At 36.9% G+C, this 11,614-nt stretch overlaps 3 protein-coding genes and 1 long non-coding RNA gene across 4 annotated transcripts; 2 read left to right on the top strand and 2 right to left on the bottom strand.

Annotated features, from left to right (window-relative positions):
* Positions 1–534: 534 nt before the first annotated feature.
* Positions 535–3,296, bottom strand: LOC113354020. Its single transcript, XM_026597473.1, has 7 exons — positions 3,157–3,296; positions 2,750–2,821; positions 2,212–2,385; positions 1,988–2,050; positions 1,820–1,891; positions 1,637–1,708; positions 535–846 (listed from the first exon to the last, which is right to left on the bottom strand). Exons 1-7 carry the CDS (start codon positions 3,208–3,210, stop codon positions 835–837), a joined length of 519 nt encoding a protein of 172 aa, XP_026453258.1. The 5' UTR covers positions 3,211–3,296; the 3' UTR covers positions 535–834.
* Positions 2,268–3,536, top strand: LOC113354021. The gene is made up of 3 exons (XR_003361645.1): positions 2,268–2,409; positions 2,685–2,879; positions 3,091–3,536. It is a non-coding gene; the product is annotated as an uncharacterized LOC113354021 (long non-coding RNA).
* A 537-nt stretch (positions 3,537–4,073) lies between these two features.
* Positions 4,074–4,532, bottom strand: LOC113354022 (pathogenesis-related protein 1C-like). The gene has a single exon (XM_026597475.1). The coding sequence runs from the start codon at positions 4,530–4,532 to the stop codon at positions 4,074–4,076; it is 459 nt and encodes a 152-aa protein (XP_026453260.1).
* A 5,094-nt stretch (positions 4,533–9,626) lies between these two features.
* LOC113352079 (putative F-box protein At3g47150) lies at positions 9,627–10,358 on the top strand. Its single transcript, XM_026595950.1, has 2 exons — positions 9,627–10,008; positions 10,171–10,358. Exons 1-2 carry the CDS (start codon positions 9,627–9,629, stop codon positions 10,356–10,358), a joined length of 570 nt encoding a protein of 189 aa, XP_026451735.1.
* The last annotated feature ends 1,256 nt before the right edge of the window (positions 10,359–11,614 follow it).

Genomic DNA, 11,614 nt, shown 5'->3' on the forward strand with positions numbered 1-11,614 from the left:
ATTGCAAAGCCCCGGTATTTATTACCGTTCAGAATTGGACCATAAAGGAATTTCGGTCTATACCGCCACCATAATATCCGATTGGGGAGGAAGATCAGAATTAGAGATTGATCGAAAAGCAAGGATATGAGCTCGTGTGAGTCGGAAACAAAAAATATCTATCCACCCGCTCCACCCACATTGTTTACAACATATCCATGAGAACATGATAATATAGTGGAGCATCTCTTTAGTTTTCCACATTGTGGGACTAAAGGTTCCATTTCATTCACTCAAAAATGAGTGAGTATCCTTAGACCCTTAGGTCATGAGATCAAACCACACCAAGACCAAAAAATCATTTATTAAATAACTCATTTTCTCCGACATTTGATACATACACATTTCAAAAGCAACACCAGGTCCAATATTATTTTTGAGTTTTGTTATCCCGAGGATAGTTTCGCGTAACATAAAAATGGGTGTGGGCTCCGCCCTAAAACAACCTCATGTTTTATCCCGGTGGGGCCACCGAGTTATTTATTTATTTATTTATTATAGTGTTGAACAAAACTGAAGTGAAATGGGTTGTGATCCATCAAAAAAGATTTAATATATGTTACGCCTTTTCGGCAACATCTTGAAAATTTTGGATTCTTCTTGGTTGATTCAGTCCTCTCATCGATCCAATGCAGTGTTCCATACGAAGAACATTCAATATCCATTTTACCAAGGTAATGACGAACAGACAAGCGCAAATAATCTTTTTGGTTTTTAATTCTCTCCGTACCAACATCTTCCTCTTCGTCCGAAAGACCACAGAATTCATCAGATCCATCTGATACAAAATCTTCGTTAGCAACTGACCTGTACACGCCAACAAATAGACACATAGTTAGTGGTAACTAAAATTATGCGGTAACTAAAACATGCTTACTACATTTGAATGTTAGTTGGTCTGCTCTATTATTGGTTATTTGTGGTTGTTACTCTTTGTCACTATATGCCTAATTATGAACCTCTAAGACGTATAAAAAACTTATGAAGACATTTTGGTAATGCAGTTAGACTTAAGATAATGCATTAGCAGCCATTAGAAGTTAAGAACAATACTGCATCAGCATAATTGTCAATTCCCTGAAATCAGACTGCATCCGCATAATTGTCTTCTAATTTCTTGCATCAATACCGACGAAACTACAGGTATCCACAATACTTAAGGAACTACAGCCATCCACAACATAGTAAAACTCGTAGATGCAACTGGATATATCCATGCAACATGACTTAAATTCTCTTATAAATCCATGTTTTGTCTAATTTATCGACATACTACAGTAATCAACATGAGGCTGAAGCTTGCTGGTGCTGCTGAGATGTTTTTTTTCGGGCGATTCACCCTAGTCAACTGCATCACAAATCGATGCAAGGTAATTCTGGCCTCACAACTAAACATAGTTGGCTTCTAATTTATTGTACCAATACTGGCGGAACTACAGGCATCCACAATATCGTAAAACTCGCAGATGCAACTGTGTTTTTTTTTTTTTGAATTAGCAATGAACATAGTTAAACTGCAGACAGGGAAACTGTAGAAAGGAAATTTTTTGTAGATGTGATTTTACGTATGAATATAAGTTGATTCCAAAGGGCTAACCGTTGATTCCATGGGCTCAATGGATGCATCCACTATCATATCGTTGTCGTTGCCCATTATGCTTGAATTATTCTGTACATTCATATACAATCAATCAGATATGCCTAGGTAGTAGGGCATGCAGGTAGTTAGGCCTGTAAAGAGTAAAGATCCAACAACAATGTTATATGTTTAGTCATTTACCAAACTATCTGGAACAACATTGTCTGGAAATTGGGTTGTGTAGCACGTGCGCATCCGTTTCGTATGGCTAGCCTATAACACATGAGGTTAGATTTTTCAGCAGCATATAACATCCAGTAATACCATCCAAAAATAGCACTTGCTTAAATAACAACACATGTTGTATACCTCCTTGATTGATGCATCTCTCTTACGCCGAGTTTTCTTCTGCGTACCTACTGGCTGTGTAACCTGTTGATTGTAATAAAAAGACCAACAAAACAATGCAGTCACACGAAAGTTTCGTAATTAGTACCGTTATCTTCAAGATTTTCCATTCATTAATCTATATTTCATGGGAAGAATACTGCATGTATATGAACACATCTATAGAAAAATACCCAGGTTTCTACCTTGAATTGCATAGAAGACGCATTTAAAATTTGATTGTCAACTTCTAATGAGACTGCATTTGACTGTTCCCCCTGATTTCTGCCACCTTCAATTAGCCGTTGCTGCCTATTTTTTGCCCAACGTTTCCGTTGGGCTAAGGACCTTTTATTGCAGAGGTTAAGAGCACCATGCTCCTGCGACACGCAAGATAAGTTATGGTAAGTACATAACTGGGTAGCCAAATAATTATTAAAACTATGAAGATGACAACACTGTATGAAAGATATTCAATAAGCTCCTTTTGGCTTCAAGTTAATTGTATTGATAGAGTTTTATTATTAGAATCAGAGAAACTCCAGGATGAAGGTAGCTCTCAATTCAAAGTTTTGAGGTTATCTGTATCTATTAATTCAAGCTAGTTTTGGGGTTCTACATATCTATTAGCTTTTTTGTCTAATGATTTTTTTTTTTTTTTTTTTTTTTTTTTTTGCAGAAGAAATATTACAGGGTTCAATCAATCAAATAACAATGGATCTAAACAATAAACATCAATATTACGTTAACCCGAGGAGAGGAAACATGTAAATTTGGCTGATTTTGTTCCACGCTCAGGCGTTTTGCACCATGCTCCTGCAACACGCCAGATAGCCAAATAATTATTAAAACTATGAACACCAGATAAACTACGGTGAGTACATAACTGGGTAGCCAAATAATTATTAAAATTATGAAGATGATAACACTGTACGAAAGATATTCAATAATTATTAAAAGGCTTCAAGTTAATTGTATTGATAGGACGAAGGTAGCTCTCAATTCAAAGTTTTGAGGTTCTCAATATCTATTAATTGAAGCTAGTTTGATATTATTATTTTTGTCTAATGATTTTTTTTTGGCAGAAGAAATATTACAGGGTTCGATCAATCAAATAACAATGGATCTATACAATAAAAAATCAATATTACGTTAACATGAGGAGAGGAAATATGTAAACTTGGCTGCAACTGTTCCACGTTCATGCGTTTTTCTCTTTCCTTTTCCCAACGCTTCCGCTGTCCAATTGACCTTTTACTGCTAAGGTTGAGATAAGCATCTTTTCAGGGCATATCTGCTTATCAAATTGCCGAAGGATCTGTGTGAAAGGAAGTGTGTCAAAGTTTCGAGGTTTGCTGTCGAATCTGTGTGAAAGGAATTTATCGTTTGAATTAATACATGTAGCCCTGATTTTTTGGGTCAAAGTCTTGAGGTTTGCTGTCGAATCTGTCTGAAATTGCTGCAGGAACTGTGTGAAAGGAATTTATCTTCAATGAGTTTGAATTAATACATGTAGCCCTGATTTTTTTCAGAGAGTTTTTGAGAATAGCGTTCCTTGTATTTGGAATTTGTCGAAGATTAAATTCTGAATACACGACACGATGATTCCTAGCCGTAAATCTAAGATTTCCCAACCGTCCGTGTCTAAATCACCATTTGAAACTTCTCGACCGCCAGATCAGGGTCCCGTTAAATCCTGTCCGTTCTATGACTCTCAAATCTCAGAGTCAAAGTGCATGTTTTATAACAATGAGTATAGTCGGGATAATTCCATGGCAAGTATAGCATTCTTGTTACAGTATAACATGCATTTACCAAACAAAAACCAATTTATTATAATTATAAGAAGTATAAAACATAATACAATATTTTTTATGAGAAAAAATGAAAACAATATTGCAGTATACAATGGCCCGAGCGAGATGGATGCGAGTCTAGATGTTTGATCCGTCCATCAATGCATTAACGCTTCCCCGACCCTAATTTTGTATTTTTATAGGTGGAATTCCCTAATTGAGCTTATGTATGGAACACCTAGAGGATCACTGTGGAACAGGTTGATAATTCATTAGTAAGGGTATTCACCGTCCCAGTTACCTGGAGGATCATATTCGCAAACGACAAACGTACCCCCATTTGTGCAAACTATTCTAGCACAACCCACACGAACAGATTCTCTCCAAACTATCTGGGTGTAATGGTCACATTCTTTCCCTGTGATACACGTATTTGCCCCATAGTTGTAATACGATTTCTCTGCAATCCGTAGTTTTACCAGCTCAACTGCCGTGAAGGTGGAAGTACTACCCCAGGCAATGTTCTCACCATAGGGTCCATCTGAATGGATGAGTTTACAGTCTCCAGCTCTTTGTTTTGCATAGTTCATGGCATATGTTGCGAGGTTGTTGTCCCAAGTCACCATACCAACACTTACATTTCCCCTAGCTGCGTTGTGGGCTACAAGATAGTCAGTTATGCTGTTTTGGGCTTGAGAAAAATGCATTGTGAAAACTACAGGAAGACCCATTCTTCCTGGTGTTTCTACTGTGAAACCCACGCTCCCAAAACTACAGGCGCGCACCCAAATTCTGGAAGAAAATTATTCTCAAATCCAAAATATATAAAACTCAGTTTCTGTCTTTTTTTTTTCTTTTTCTTCGTGTTTTTTTTCTTCTTCTTCTCCACTATACCTAGATCTCAGAAAAAGGGAGAGATTCGATTGATTTCGAGAACAAATTCATGCCTAAATTCGATGATCTCAACAACAACACCACATCGTCTTCTTCTTCGAATTAACGACGAACCCTCTTACTACCGATTCTCTTCATTACAATTTAAATTCACTACTGTTATTAATGGTAGCAGCAAAAATCGTTAAATGGGTTTGTAGAACACGGTTTGGTCATCATAGATTTATGATCAAAACTTGGTTTCAATGAAGATTTTGAAATGAATTTCAGATTTTTATGAAACTCTCAGCCGTGAATTGAGTTGGAGTAAGCAATACTGGATGAGTTGTGAAGAAGGTTTAATTGCAGAAGATGGTGTAAATACATGAAAGAAGATGATGGTGTAAATATATGAATTTGACCAAGAGCCCACGAATAACTGAAAGATAATGGTTTGCGTGGGAGTTAATGAAACATGAAAGAAGATGATGATGTGGTTATGACTGCATAACATGTCATTCAGTCCAGAAACTGTCTGCATAACATGTTATGCATTCGTGAAAATGGATGCATAATCTGTTATGCATCTCAAAATTTGTTGCATAACTTGTTATGCAGTCCAGAAAACCTGCATAACCTGTTACGCTTTCGAAAATATGGCTACATAATGCATTATGCATCGAGAAAATAGATGCATAACCTGATATGCATCCGTAAATATGGATGCATACTGCATTATGCATCAATTTTTTATATGTACGGCTAAAATCAACCAAAACAATGGTTACATAACTTGTTATAGATGCATAACTTTGTTATGCAGATACATAACTTGTTATGCAGTCGAAAAAATGGTTGCACAATTCGTTATGCGTATGCAGAAGGTATTATGCATCGTTTTTGGTGATTGCATAATGGTTAAGTATCAAGTTTTCAAAAAATTTCCCTAAAATGAGGATCACCTCCGATTTTTTCGTTAAAAACAAAAATATGATATTCTTGTTTGTACTCGTTGCGTAGCTCTTTTAAAAAGATTTCCAACGATATAAAATTTGTAAAATTATAAGGCGCGGATTTTTAGATATGTTATGTCCAAGTTGCGCTGCCAATTATACCCCTGAAAAATTAGGCTGCGTAACCAGTTATGTATTGATTCATATAATAATTTCATATAATTATCGGTGTCACGGTATACAAAATTAATTGTGGGCCTGAGAATGAAAATATTAGTTTTTTTGGGTCTCCCCCTAATTTCCCCAAATGCATTAAGAAGGCTAGAGTTGAGACGATGAGACTCATTACAAAACTAAGACCAAATTTTGTGGTACTCATTTTCTAGATGTGAGAAGAATTAAGATTAATGTACGAAGAGGGATGATTGTATTAGTAGTAGTAGAAGGTTTACCGGATGATTTGACAATTAAGGTTATTTGGTGAGTGTATTCATAGAGGAAAAAATAATAATTAGAATTTGGGTACATGCTAATATATGTTGCATGCATGAACTGGATTTCTTAGGAATTTATCGCTTGTTCATAACTCATGCTTAGTCTGTTCCCCAAGATATATTTCTGTGCTACAATCCTAATATTTGGACACATCTAAAGACTATGAACCTGGAAAGCCCTTTGAATTCTTCCAACTTAAGACATGAACATTTTATGAGTTATAAGAGCCAAAGATGATAGTGTGTGTGGAGTCTTCGTTTTTGCCGATTGAAGAAGTTAAATTAGTGTGTAATAATATGAGAACAAGAAGGGACAGATTCAATTATATTGCTTTAATTATCCCATTTGGGGATAAAGTGACACAGTTAGATTAAGGATAAAAATAAACATTTAACAAAGAAAAAAACATGATCACTTTGTGATGTAAAAGTGATAGGAAAACCAATTAATTTGGGAAGAATCCAACAAGGTGCGTAACTAACAAGGTGGATGGTTCCATGAAAAGATCATGGATATAAATTTCCAAAGAGAAGTTAGTAGGTCGATTGCTTGTTAGCAGTAGTTTATTTTTATTTCTATTTGTTTCCTTTTCTTCGACTCCTATTCAGCTTGTTTTAGCAATGATATAACATATATGTAAATAAGTCCAAGCCAAGTGTATGTTTTAAGAAATCAACATCTATTCTTCCAAACCGCTTGATCAAAGATATCCGAAATCACCTTCTACATTCATGGTTTCATGATCTCCGTTCAACTTATAAACAACAAAACAAAATTAAGTAAACCAAACAAAAGAAAAAGTACTACAGCGCAATGATCGAGTACAAGAGAATCAGTTTTGTTTTTGCCTGAATACGAAGTGATGGCTGAAATTTTGGAATTTCATCTTTTCCTATATCAAGTATATCTCCTGGCTAACTGGAACACACATCCAACTGTTCTAGTTTTTGTTTTACGTCCATTCAATCATTTGGTCAAAGTCAAGTCAACAAATCAGCTGGCCAACTAATTAACTCCCGGCTAGGACTGTTGAGGAGGTTATAGTTACAAATTTAGTTTACTTCCAAAACCGAGTTATTGACTTTGAATAAGGGAAGGATTCTTATTCTTAGCAATTCTTTTTTTTTTGTAAGAAATAGTTGGCCCAATCCCAAACTATTAATAAATCCCCAAGATTCCTAGCTCAAAATCACATACACTTTCAAGATGACAGATTTTATCGCTAATTCCCCACGAGCAGACAAGAAGCAGCGACCAGTGCCAAGCATTCCCCAAGAAATCCAAGAAGATATTCTATTAAGGTTACCTTGAAATCAATCTTATGTTTTAAGTCCGTATGCAAGAGTTGGTATACATCACTTTCTAGTCCCAAATTTGTCAATGGTCACCTTATTCTTAACAAAACAAATCCAAGTGTTATGATCACCGGCCATCGAATATTACACTCCGTTGATTACTGTTCAATATTATCAGCGTCGTCAGCTTCACCATCCTCGACACCATGCAAGTGTGAAGGAGCCGTTGTGATGGATGTTCCAGTGAAAGAATCGAATGGAGAAGCAAATCCTAACTTCAAAATTTTGGGATCGTGTAATGGCTTGCTTTGTTTAGGCCACTTTTTGGATGATACTCTAACTTTCTGGAGCCCATCAACTAAAGAATATAAGAAAGTTATAAAACCGACACAGCTTTCTTCCTATGGGTTTGGTTACGATAGCAAAATTACTGATTACAAGTTCCTATGTATAGGACGGACTGAAGTTTACGTATACACGTTAGGATTAGATTCATGGAGAAAACTTAATATCATCACTGATAAGGATTTTGTATATATGGATATGGTTTGCATCTGAATGGTATTATTTATTGGTCGGGCCCCAAAACCATGCTTGCCTTTGATTTTAGCAGCGAGAAGTTCATGAATTTGCCTTTTCCAGAAAAAGTTAAGCCTTTATTACGAGAAATAATGGTGTTTGAAAATTCCCTTTACTTAGTTGCCGAGGTCCGTAAAATTCGAGTTGATGTATGGGTAATGCAAAATTATGGAGCGAGAGACTAAGCGATTCACCACTACCGAAGAAGTTCGTATTACTCCACGTCCCTATTGTTCAAACTTGAAGCTCCATTGGTCTTTTGAAAATGGTGAGATTCTAATACAGTTTGGCCCAAGGTGGTTCGGTTCGTACAAGGAAAAGAATGACAGGGTAAGGATTCTGAATATCAATGGTTTCAATAGCTGTCATTTTAAGTCGGAGACTTATGTGCAGAGCTTAGTTTCACTACATTCACGTTGTTATACAGGAAGTACAAGACAGTGACGTAGAACTTTTCTAGTATGGGCAAATTCATGAACGCGTCTAGCTGTCCCTCTTCCCGTTTTTCTTTTTGTTTTTCATTTCTGTTGATATTTTGTATTCAAGTCATAAACTATTTTAATTAAGATTAAACATAGTACTTTTCGTTCTTTATATCACGTCATATATTTGATGTGCATCAAATTTATATCAGTTTGCAACTCTACCCATCACATGTATACTCGTTCGAATCGAATTCATGGAGAAAAGCCACTACTATCCCTTGTAAGAATTTTCATGAACCAGGAGGTTTGCTTCTGAACGGTGCTATTCACTGGTCGGCCGCCAAAACCGTAGTTGCGTTTGATCTTAGCGGTGAGACGTTCATGAGTATTCCTTTTCCTAAAGAAATGAAGCCTTCTCGGAAACAACGGAGATTCTCTTTGCTTAGTTTGTGGTGTCGCTGGTGTTGGAGTTGATGTATGGGGCATCGTGCAAAACTATGGAGTGACAAATTCTCGGACTAAGCGATTCACCACCCAAGTAAGTATTACTCGACACCCCTGTATGACAAAGTTCTATTGGTCTTTTAAAAATAATGAAGCAGTTTGGCCTATATACATTCCGTTTATACGATGAAAAGAATGACAGATTTAGGCTTCTGAGTTTCAAGCGGTTACCGTTTTACGTCCGTAAGTTACATGGAGAGCTTAGTTTCACTAAATTCGGGCAGGAAACAGAAGATGTCAAGAAGATAATAAACGTGATCCTAATTTATGTACTTGGCTTCATTGAATCTTGACCACCTCTTTGGTATGTTGCATGCATGAACTGGATTTTATCACTTGAGCATCATAGCTCATGCTTCAGCGCCTGTTCATGCATTTATTCCCCCTGACATTTTTTTACGTTACAATCCTAATGTTCTTTTACACAACTGCTACAGTCACCGTGGGCTGTGTCCCGCGGGTTATACTGCAAAGGTGCTTGAACGGAGTTGGGAGTTGCCGTGTTTAAGAAACCAACACATTAATTCTTCGAGACCCGTTTGATCACCTTCCGAAATTTTTTCCATTCCAAATTCGGATTAGCTGCTTACTTAAGAAACAGTTGTCCGAAACTATTTATAAACCCCAAGGATTCCGTACAAATTTCACCTATAAACCCCATGTTAACCACGGCACAGCAGTAAATCACATACACTTTCACGATGAAAGCTTTTGACGCCGATTCATTACGAGCAGAGAAGAAACAACGAGCAACAGTGTCGAGCATTCCCCAAGAGATCCAAGAAGAGATTTTATTAAAGTTACCAGTGAAATCCATCTTATGTTTCAAGTCCGCATGCAAGAGTTGGTGTACATTACTCTCTAGTCCTAAATTTGTCAATGATCACCTTATTCTTAACAAACAAAAACCTAGACTCATGGTCACAGATTTAAGCTACCGGGAAGATATATTTTATTCCATTGATTATGGTTCAAACTCAGCATCAGACTCATTGTGGTCGACACCATGCAAGTTTGAAGGATCGGTTGTGATGGATGATCCAGTGAAAGAATTGAATGGAGAAATCGAAATTTTTGGATCGTGTAATGGCTTGCTTTGTTTAGGCCACACTTTCGATGATACATTGATTTTCTGGAACCCATCAACTAAAGAGTATAAGTAAGTTATAAAACCGACAAAGCTTTATTCCTATGGGTTTGGTTACGATAGCAAAATTAATGATTACAAGTTGGTATGTGTTGTAGACGTTTATGCATACACGTTAGGATTAGATTCATGGAGAAAACTCAACCCCATCCCTGATAAGTTTCATTCCGGAATTGGTTTGCTTCTAAATGGTGCTATTCATTGGTCGGATGTAAAAGCCATCGTTGCATTTGATTTGAGCAATGAGAAGCCTTTTCCGGAAGAAGTTAAGGCTCTTCCAAATTAAATACGGGCATCCAACTCACAACCAATTGGCAATGAGTGGAGTGATCCTTCCATATTATATTTTAAGTTATTAAAGGGATATTAACAGTGTGGGACTATGGCATGTGAGGATTCTTATCAATTTATTAGATGAGGTCGACTTTAGAGCTCCGAACTCCACGGAGTTTCTCTCACATGGCGATTTCAAAAAACCACAGACTCAGCCTCTCAATCGAATCAATCTTGATTGATTCAGTTTGACAGTGTGCTAACTGAACTTCTCCGCTGTCTAAGAACGGATTCTTTGATCCTTCCTCTTAGGGCCGGGATTTATTGGTTAGTGGAGTTTGTTTTAGTCGCCATTGCTTTAGGGTTTTAAATAATTAGGGTTTACGGTTTCATTGTTATTGGCTTATGATTACTGGAAGATCGAAAGCTCGATCGTTGAGAATGTTATGTAACAACCAGAATAAACTAGAAGCAAACAAGGGTTCACAGGATCCGGAAAGAAAATCTTTCAGTTGGAGCGGAAGACATATACGATGGAAGTTGATTATTATGACAAGATAAGAATTGTGAAGATAACAGAGAGGGAACGGAATGGATACAGGGCATGGATAGCTTTTCATCCTCAGATGATTGGGTGGTTGAAGACAATCGTCGACAGCATGATGGAAGATGAAATAATAGCAGATACATGGAAGGAGAAGATGGGGGGAGATATTTATCTAGCCCAGAAAAAAGTAAATAGTGAGGGAACTTATTTGAGAGTCTCAAGATACAGGAAGAACGAAGAAGGGAGAACTTTTAGTCTTTGCTTCCCCTGTGGTGAGAAATACCAGTGCTGGTATACTCTTTCAATTGTTTTGGAAAAGTTTGTAGTTCAAGAGAACTGTCAGGCTACAAGAGAAAGCTTGAGAGATGATGACTTTCCAAGCTTATCTCAGCAAAGTGCAACGAAGGGAGTGGTAAAAGTCTCGAAGAACATAGGGTGGGGAAAAATAGGTGCAATGATCAAAAGGAGACTAGGTTGGAAAAGATACATGAAGTTGGAGGAAGAGAAAAAACTAACATCACTTATTCCTTTGGAAAACAATGAGTGGAGAAGTCTATGGAAGCCAAAAATCTGGGAGGAGAATGGAGTAATTATTAAGGTGTACAAGTGGCAAGGAGAAGAATTTCCAAAGTTTAATAATATACAGGGTGCAGTCAGAGGAAAAAAGGAAAAAACAATGAAGGAAATGGAAGTCGTTCCTCTACAGATGTTTAGTGAAGCTG

The sequence above is a fragment of the Papaver somniferum genome, chromosome 2 (assembly GCF_003573695.1).
Source record: "Papaver somniferum cultivar HN1 chromosome 2, ASM357369v1, whole genome shotgun sequence".
Lineage (NCBI taxonomy): Eukaryota > Viridiplantae > Streptophyta > Magnoliopsida > Ranunculales > Papaveraceae > Papaver > Papaver somniferum.

Bases quoted from the DNA above. Each gene is read 5' to 3' on its own strand.
- LOC113354020 (XM_026597473.1), bottom strand. From the start codon at position 3,210: ATGAACGTGGAACAGTTGCAGCCAAGTTTACATATTTCCTCTCCTCAT. The intron at 1,892-1,987 runs GTATACAACATG...CATGTGTTATAG, and splicing joins GAGATGCATCAATCAAGGAG to GCTAGCCATACGAAACGGAT. The intron at 1,709-1,819 runs GTAAATGACTAA...ATGAATGTACAG, and splicing joins ATGTTGTTCCAGATAGTTTG to AATAATTCAAGCATAATGGG.
- LOC113354022 (XM_026597475.1), bottom strand. From the start codon at position 4,532: ATGGGTCTTCCTGTAGTTTTCACAATGCATTTTTCTCAAGCCCAAAAC.
- LOC113352079 (XM_026595950.1), top strand. From the start codon at position 9,627: ATGAAAGCTTTTGACGCCGATTCATTACGAGCAGAGAAGAAACAACGA. The intron at 10,009-10,170 runs GTAATGGCTTGC...TATGTGTTGTAG, and splicing joins AATCGAAATTTTTGGATCGT to ACGTTTATGCATACACGTTA.